Consider the following 9,305-nt stretch of genomic DNA (forward strand, 5'->3'; position numbering starts at 1 on the left):
CAAGTGCTTTTATTTTCTACTGCTTTCCCTTTTTTTTAAGATACAAAATATTTATCATTGGGTGAAGGAGTTTAAAATATTTGCAAGTTCTTTATGTGTAAATTTCTGCTCTGATACCAAGACCTTCATTAATTTATATGGAGTAACAGTCTTAGAATAAATTCTGTAATATCAAAGCTAGCAGAAGGATTTTGCCTAACATAAACTACAGCCTTTTCAATTTCTGCAAATATATTTGTTATAGAAAATGTGAAAACACATTTTATTCTTTTTATGCATGTGGGAAAACTTTTCATCAGTATATTTGATTACACAAAGTTGTTTCTGTTGATAGGGCCCAGTTGTAGGTTATTAAAGATCAAACAGGTAAAGGTAACACTACAACACTGTTTTACTAGAGGATAGTTTTATTTTTGAGCAGGGGTTAACAAAAATAGTTCACATTATAGGGAGTATTGAGTTGCTTAGTACATATGGCTGCACAAAGTGAAAATGAATACGTTTTGATGGTGAACATTTCTTCTTAAGGCCGTCATGGTTGATTCTTTATAATATAAACTTTGCAAATAGGTAACGACCAGCAGAAAGAAATCCAAAACGGTTTTTAAGTTCTTTAAGTGCGTCAGTGTCCCCTGTTAGTTTCTTTTATGTAGCACTGTTCATTTCCTCTCTAAGATTTGCTACACCACCTGTCTTCTTTGGGCACTCTCCCCCTAATTAGTTTTCATCATCTCTGTTTGCCGTGTTAAACCTCCCTAGTTTCTGAAAGCCCTAGTTATTTCTTCTCATTTTCCGTTAGTTTAGGAAATCAGGTGTAATCCCATTCTAAAATACTGTTTAATTAGGTATGCAGTTTAATGTCCTACGATGAATTGTTTTTTAATGCTTTTTTATATAATTGACTATTTGAGTGTATTTTTAGCTTTGGTGGGTTTTAAGGCATTTTCTATTTTATATAAAAAAGTGACCTTCTGTTTGTTTAAACTGCAGGTTCCCAGTCACTGTAATAAAATGGTAAAAAATGGAAGTCTGCAGTTGTTACAGAAAATATACAGACTTCGCAGAGATTCCCAAAAAATCCAGAGAAATATTGTTCGAATTATAGGAAACTTGGCGTTGCATGAACATCTTCACCCAGCCATAATTCAGTCAGGTGGTGTCATTCTGCTTGTACTCTTTTGTTGCAAGTCATTGCTGATGATTTTGTGGTGTTAATTGTGGATTTTGCACCAAGTATATGTTGCTGAACAATTGGCAAGTCACTAAAACCATATTTATTGTAGCTGGTGTAATAAACTATGCCATTGAAATTTTGTCAAGTGAGATACTGTTTCAGGAAGTGCTATGACATCTTATAATCTCTCCTCCTTTGTTAATGCCAGATTTCCTAAAAAAACTGCCTGCTTCTTCTTGAACCTTCATCTTGTTTGTGGCCAGTTTCAGTGATATGGGTCCTTTGCCATTCATTTTTTCAAACAAGCATAGGCTCGTTTTTTTTACTTTTACAATACTTTCTGCTCATAATGGTCAGATGAATTTTCTTTAGTTCTGTCCAAGATTTGGGTGTGTCATACATATATTTTTCAGCTGATTGTTTTCATAAAGTACCAGCACTAGTCACCAAGTTTTATAATTTATTTTTGGAGGAGAGACCACTTGTTGCAGATTTTTAATCTTCTGCATTACCAAGGAAATCAGAAGTATACCTGTGGTAGACATATGCCTTTGTAGGATGTCCATACAGTTTGTATGATTCATTTAAGATTGTTTTTGCAACCATCTGAAATAGAATGCTGCATAAATGTTCCATTTTAGCTCTGTTGCAGAGTTGCTCCCTCCCTGTGAAACTAGTGATGTGCAGCAGTTGTCTTGTTATGATGAATTATATAAAGCCAACTTTAAAATAGCTGCAAGATCACAGATGATTGTCTTTACTGTCAGAATACCCCTTTAGATGTGCAGCATGCTGACATAAATTGGTGTCTTCCCAGTGCTAACACAGTTGCCCTTGGATTCCATGGAACAGAACTGTTGAATAATGCCTGCCTTTGCTGCTTTTACCATGTTTGACTGCATTTCCCGCTAAACATTGCATCCAGCATACAAGTGTCAGCAGTTCTGCAGTCATATATAGTGTTTAAAGTACTGCAGCTGACACATTGGATACTGTGGGCATTTTTTTCAGAGTCATACTAATAACTTTCCTTTTGGGCTTCATCAGTAAAATTCAGGAGCTGAAGCAGTTAAAAAAAATATTGTCAGACCCAACACTTTTGAGGGACATGCTGTAAGTGTCAAGAACTGTCAGTGTCCAATTGTTTAAAGCATCATGTGCTTGGGGTGACGATGCACTCCACCTTGCGTGAGTGAGAAATACTTTATAAATGGCATTAGAATTAAACATTTTGTTAAGTCTCAGGAATGTATGAATTGAAATTCATCACAAATTTGAATAGAGCACCTGAGGAATTAGAATAATGAAGGAAGAGCACCACTCACATTTAATTTGTAAATGCAGAGCACACATGTGGAGTGTAAACTTTACTGAAATTTCAATGGCAAAGCTAGAAGTTGGAGATTAAAAACTCTGGAGGCCTGCTTACAGGAAAAGTTAAGATCATTATGTTTGATCATTCAGAGGTGGTTGAGGTAGAAGTTCTGCAGAAATCTAAGTACCGATCTGATATTGTTAATTCTCATTCATTCCTTACGCATTGGTATCGATTCTGAGTTCGGAACCGAGCTGGCCATTTTCCAAGCTTGTGTCAGCTTCAAACTCTCGAGCTAAACTCTTACCCACAATCCCCCTCTCCCTGTTACCCCAGATTTCGTTTGCCGCATTGCCATTCGGTCGTGTCAAGCTACTTCTCTTGAGCTTGAGTATAGTCAATTGTTGTTTAATAGCTTTATAGACTACTTTTCTGTCAGAAAAGTTCATATTTTATTGTCTCTTACCCTATCGCATTTAGCGCTTATAATTTCTTCAGGTTGATCTGCCCTTTCTTTACCACTTTTCCGTGAGGTATTCTCTCTTTACCATCGTTGGTAATCCTTTCACCCTTTTCTCTCATACCTTCGGGTACTCTCTTTTACCATTGTTGGTAACCTTTTCTACTGTTTAATTTGCTGTCATGGCAGATAAGAAAAGTAGTCAGGGATTTAAGCGGTGTTCCGATTGTGGACACAAACTGCCTACTTCTGATGCACACTCTGTGTGTTTATTGTTTGGGAGCTTCCCATTTGTCTGTTGATCCACCTTGTACTATTTGTGACAACTTTTCTAATAGAACCTTGTTGGAAAGGAAAAACAAGCTGATACTGAAGGGACTTCTAAAATCTCCCTTTTCAAAGACTATTTCTGGGTCGGAGGCCTCAACCCCTCCTTGAGCCCATAAGAAAACCTTGGATGTTTCTACTAAGGCTAAATCTTTGCCTTCATCCCCGGCTGGGGACTCCCGCCAACCAAAACCTAAAAAGGCTAAAGTTTCGGCTCCGGAGCTTTCTCAGTCAGCCCCAGTGCTTTCGATGCCTAGACCTTCGGCACGGAGGCCTTCGGCTCCATTAGTGATTTCGGCTCCGTCTTCTCCGGCAGCCTTCTATATATCGGCACCGAGGGGCTCATCAGTTCAGACCATTACTACTGTATCGGCACCGACCGTTCAGTCGGCGCAGACCTTGACCGCGTCGGCTCTGAGATCTTTCTCGGAACCGACTCCTTTATTATTGACTCCAGTTTTGTCGGTTCCAGCCTTGGCACCGACAACCACTTTGGCACAGATCCCTGTGTCTGTGCAGACAATGACCTTGGCACCGAAGACATCTTCGGTGCAGACAACAGTAGTCCAGTTTTTCTCGGCACCATTGTTCTCTGTGCAGTCAGATGAGATGGGCACAGAGTCTGCCTCTTTTGTGGACAGGCCTGTTTCACCCTCAGTCTGTGAGGTTCACTAGAAGCCTTTCCAAACATGATGTGTTGCATCTTGTGGACCAAGCAATCTTGGCCAGAGGTATCCCACCCCTCAGGAACTATCCTTCCTTGGGAGGTGATCACCCATCTCCAAAGACCCGTTCTTATTCTCCTCTTTCATTGCCTTTGAAGTCCATGGATATAGCACAGTCTTCCCCTTTTGCAGTTCCCTTTATGGATCTCACTAAGGAGCCGCAGTTGCCTTTGTGGCAGGAAAGTTTTACTACGACCCAGGATGTCAGCTGTGACACGTATAGCTTGCTGCTCCACAGCCATCCAGGGACTCTGGGTCAGCAGGCTGAGCCACTTAGGGGAGGTGTACCCCCTGTCCTAGACATACACTCCTCTTCGGGTGGACCAGCCTTCCAACTGATGGAGAAGGCTTTCGCTGCTGCTGGCGATACTGGACTGTCTATACCACCGCCCTCCTCTCTGGTACACTAGTTTCACAAGTCGCATCTAGCGGATACCAGGTGCAAGGGCCGCAGGACATATTCCCTCAGGAATCCCCCTTTCCCTTGTCTTCCCCAGCTTCTCCCGCTGAGGAGGTCCACCGGAAATGTTCGTGTAAGAGGAAGCACATGGACTCCATAGAGGAGTCCCTCACCAAAGACACAGATTTTGATGAGGGAGAAGGATCCCCTCGGTCACCCTCTGAGGTATCCTTTGGCGATATCCTCGAAATCCTGAAACAGAGAGGTGACTGGCAGTCCTCTAATCTGACCTGTGAGGAATCTGTGTTCCTGCAGGCCTTTCGCGCCCAGCCCCCTACCTCCTGGGTTACTCCACCTGCCGATGAATTTGTCAGGCTCATCGTGCAGCGTGCTTGGAAGGCTCCTGATACCGTCAAACCTATTCCCTGGAGGCCAGATAAGATCTTATCCCCTCCTGCTTCGGATCCTCATTGGTCCAAAGGTCTTGCTGTGGATGCTTTGGTGGTGGCAGCTGCAACAAAAAAGGATCTGGCAGAAGAAGAAAGCCAGACTGTCCATCCGCCTAACAGAGTGTCCAGAGCCCTGGACAGGATAGGGAAACACACCTTTGCTTCAGCGACCTTTGCTATCAGGTCCCTGAATTATATGTCACATTTTACCAGGCTTCAAAGGGATCTGATCACAAGCATTCTGAGCTCTCAAGATGAAACCCTGGCTGGTGCCGTGTCTGATGAGATATCCGTGAAAAAGTGGATATAGACTCAATGGTGGCCAGCTGAGTCTATATCTAACTCCTCATGCGACTGATATCTCACGCATCAGAAGGAGCAGCTAGATCCCTTGCAGCAGGTTGACATATAATTATAATGGGACCTGATAGCAAAGGTCGCTGAAGCAAAGGTGTGTTTCCCTTGTGCAACTTTGCGGAACCCTTTGTCTTCCTTTCTTAATGCCCCCATTGAGGCCTCCTCATTGTTTGGGCCCAAAGTAAAAAGCATACTGGCCAGATGTGAACAGGACGGTAAGACCCTTTCTGCTGTAGGTGTCCATTATTCTTCCCTTCAACATGCTTTCTCCAGAAATCAAAAGAGTGGGAAGATATTGTTCAAGAAATCTCAAGGTCCTTTCCGTGACACACAGGCCGAGTTCTCCTCCAGAGGCAGATGCTCCTTTCAGGGCAGAGGAGGTTCGTGTAACCAGAGTTCCAGGGATTCTTTCCCTGGTCAATCCTACCAGCGCCCCTGAAGAGCGGCCCAACTCCTTTCCTCTGGAGGTGGTTGGGGGACGTTTCTCCTTGTACCCTTCTGCCTGGCTAACCATCACCACCGATTCCTGGGTACAAAGGATTATAACCAGAAGATATCATATCCCCTTTGATCTTTGTCCTGTCCCTTCAAAAAAATCTTCCTGATGTTCCACCCAGTCAAAGGGAAGAAGCAGCACTAGAGGTAGAAAAGCTGCTAAGAAAGAGTCATCCAAATAGTCCCTCCAGACGAGATAGCATCCAGATTCTACTCAAGACTATTTTTGGTGCCAAAGAAAACCGGGGACTGGAGACCAACTTTGGATCTCAGTGTATTGAACAAGTTTGTGAGAGTACAAAAATTCCAGATGGTCACAATACAGTCTATCCTGCTGCTTTTGGAAAATGATTGGTTGTGCTCTACATCTTAAAAATGCGTACTACCACATAAAGATGGACAGGCCATCAAGAAGATTTCTGCGCTTCCGTGCGGGAGCCAGTCACTACCAGTTCAGAGTACTGCCCTTCGGACTCTCTACTGCCCCCAGAGTGTTCACAAAGTGCATGGCAGTTGTCACAGCTCACTTGTGACTTCAAGGATTCCAGGTGTTTCCATACCTAGACGACTGGCTCATTTCTGCCCCCACCAGACATCTACTGGAAAAAAGCCTTGGCTTACTCTCACCTTGCTGCTCAAAGGCTAGGCATAACCATAAACTGGCAGAAATCCAATCTCACCCCATCTCAGTCGACAGAATTTATAGGGGTTATCGTGGACACAAAAAACTGCAGAGCTGCTATCCCAGAGCACAGAATTCTAAGGATAAAACAACAATTAATTCCAATCCTTTCAAAGGAAAAATCCACGGCTCATTTGGTTCTACAGCTGTTGGGTTCCATAGCAGCCTCCATCACCATTGTTCCCCTGGCCAGGTTTCACATGAGACTTCTACAATGGCCACTGCTCACCCAATGGTATCCTTTTCAGCATCCTCTTTCAGACATGATTCGAGTAACCCACAGGTGCAAACAGGATTTAAATTGGTGGATGACACACAATCTCTCACAATGGTCTCGCCCCTTCTCCCCCCAGCAACCCAAGGCCACAGTGACCACAGACACCTCTCTGATGGGGTGGGGGGGAGCTATGTCAGGGACAGACAGTCCAAGGCAGTTGGTCCGAACTGGAGGCCCATCTGCATATAAATGTTCTGGAGCTGAGGGTGGTGATTCTGGCGTTGCAAGCATTTCATCCCCTGCTGCCGTCTGGGACAATTGCGATTCAATCAGACAACATGGCGGTGGTCTGGTACATCAGCAAACAAGGTGGAACCAAATCTTTCCCCTTTGTTGAGGGGCCATGAGGATATGGCAATGGGCGATGGCTACCAACCATTTTCTTCTAGCAACGCACATTCCCGGGAGTTCCAGTGTGATAGCAGACAGACTCAGCAGGTGCATTCTTCAACCTCACGAGTGGTCCCTGAATCCCTTGATAGCGGTGGAGATCTTCCACCGCTGGGGCCGTCCTTGCTGCGATCTCTTTGCATCCCCGACCAACTACAAATGCAGCAACTACTTCGCCCTGATTCCCCCTCCGGGACAGTCACCCAGGGATGCTCTAGTCCACGATTGGCCCTCGGATCTTCTTTATGCATTTCCACCCTTTCCCCTCATTCCCCAGTTTCTGAAGAAAGCCAGTCGGTTGAAGAGCAAGGTGATCCTCATAGCACCATATTGGCCTCAACAGATTTGGTTCCCCTTCCTTTGGCCTCACCTACTAGATCGACCATGGATTCTCCATCCAACCTCGGAGTTGATCTCACACCTAAAGAACCTGATTCATCCCAACTTGAACAGCCTGAAGCTAACGGCTTGACTACTCCAATTCCCTTGATTGTCAGGCAAAATGATCTTTCTTTACCAGTACGTGATGTTCTCATTGCTTCTCATAAGTCTTCCACTAGAATTACTTATCTGAGCAAGTGGAAAAGATTTACCTGTTGGCTGAAAGATAAACAAGTAGACCCCTTTTCAGCACCAGTGTCGATAATACTAGACTGTCTGGCCGACCTATTTCAATTGGGTCTATCGGCCTCTACCATTAGAGTTCATTTGGCTGCAATTTCTAATTTTCATGAGGGTGTCCAAGATTCCTCTCATGTCCCATAAATTGTGCAAGACATTCATAAAAGGTGTAAATCATCTGAAGCCACCTTTTAGAGAACCTATTCAACCATGAGATTTATCATTAGTTCTACAAGCCCTGACAATGTCACCTTTCGAACCAGCCTCTTCTTGCGACCTCAAGTATTTGTTATGGAAAACCTTGTTTTTGGTCGCTATTACTTCTGCCAGACGTATTTCTGAACTTCAGGCTTTATGTATCAAGAGTCCATACTTGATTTTTCATACAGATAGTGTCTCTGAGAACTAATCTGTCATTTCTGCCTGAAGTGATCCCTGAAATGTCCATTAATCAAGCCATTGAATTGCCAGTTTTCTTTCCCAATCATTCAAACAGAGGAGAGTATTACCTACATACCCTAGATATGCACAGGCAAATCAGTTTTTACTTAAACAGGACTAAACCCTTTTGCTAATCTGACCAGTTATTTTTTGGCCTTTTCTGGACCTAGATTAGGATCTGCTGTTGCTAAGGTCACATTAGCTAGATGGTTGAAGGGACTGCGTGACCTTTATTTACACACATAATATCTCGTTGCCTACTACCATGAAAGCTCATCCAACAAGGTTGGTGGCATGTTCTGCTGCCTTCCATGCCAGAGCTTCTTTACATGACATCTGTGCAGCTGCAACTTGGGCTACACCTCATACCTTCATCAATCATTACAAATTGGATTTGGCTTCCAGGGGAAGAGTATCTTTCGGTTCTATGGTGCTCAGGAATGTCCTTCCATGAGAGCCTCCCGGTAATAGAGGTAGCTGGGGACTCTGTCCCATGCGTAAGGAATGAATGAGGATTAACAATATCAGATAAATATGTTATGTCTTACCATAACGTTCCATCTGTATTGTTGATCCTCGTTCAGACATTATGACCCTCCGTCCTTCCCCCTCCCCCCTCTTGTGGTTTCTAGTGGATCTCACCATCGGATTCTCTTAGGTTATTTGACCAGAGGTAGACTCTAACTTCTTTGACTTGCAAACTCAATCTGAGGTAACAGGGAGAGGGGGATTGTGGGTAAGAGTTTAGCTCGAGAGTTTGAAGCTGACGCGAGCTTGGAAAATGGCTGGCTCGGTTCTGTGCTCGGAACCTATACCCATGCGTAATGACTGAACGAGGATCAACAAACAGATAGAACTTTGTTAAGACATAACTTCTTTTTCTGTTTTACATGAAATCTCATTGAAGAAAAAAAGTCTCCGTAAGAGTTATAAGATGAACATGAACCCCTAATGTCATTCATCTGGTCAGGGTAAAACAGCTAATAACATCTGTGGGTTCTGTTCAAGCAGCTTTCTTATGTACAAACACATCAGGATTGAGACCGAATAACTTTAACTTAGATAAACTTACAAACAAGTTGCTAGCTATCACACTAGTACATGCTCACTGTCTGGCTGCACTCTCAAAATGGCACTGAAGCTAGCACGTGCTTAATATTTATATAGATGTGCTGTCCTTAAAAATTTTTTT

At 43.5% G+C, this 9,305-nt stretch overlaps 1 protein-coding gene across 1 annotated transcript in view; it reads left to right on the plus strand.

Moving 5' to 3' along the window:
- Nucleotides 1-9,305, plus strand: part of SERAC1 (serine active site containing 1) — a gene marked incomplete in the record, with an annotated part of 923,851 nt that overhangs the window by 538,321 nt on the left and 376,225 nt on the right. Inside the window, 1 exon segment of the mRNA XM_044063262.1 lies at nucleotides 991-1,153. Coding sequence (XP_043919197.1) covers nucleotides 991-1,153 — 163 coding nt within the window.

The sequence above is a fragment of the Protopterus annectens genome, chromosome 1.part0 (genome assembly GCF_019279795.1).
Source record: "Protopterus annectens isolate FY-2018-M chromosome 1.part0, PAN1.0, whole genome shotgun sequence".
In the NCBI taxonomy this organism is placed as follows: domain Eukaryota; kingdom Metazoa; phylum Chordata; order Ceratodontiformes; family Protopteridae; genus Protopterus; species Protopterus annectens.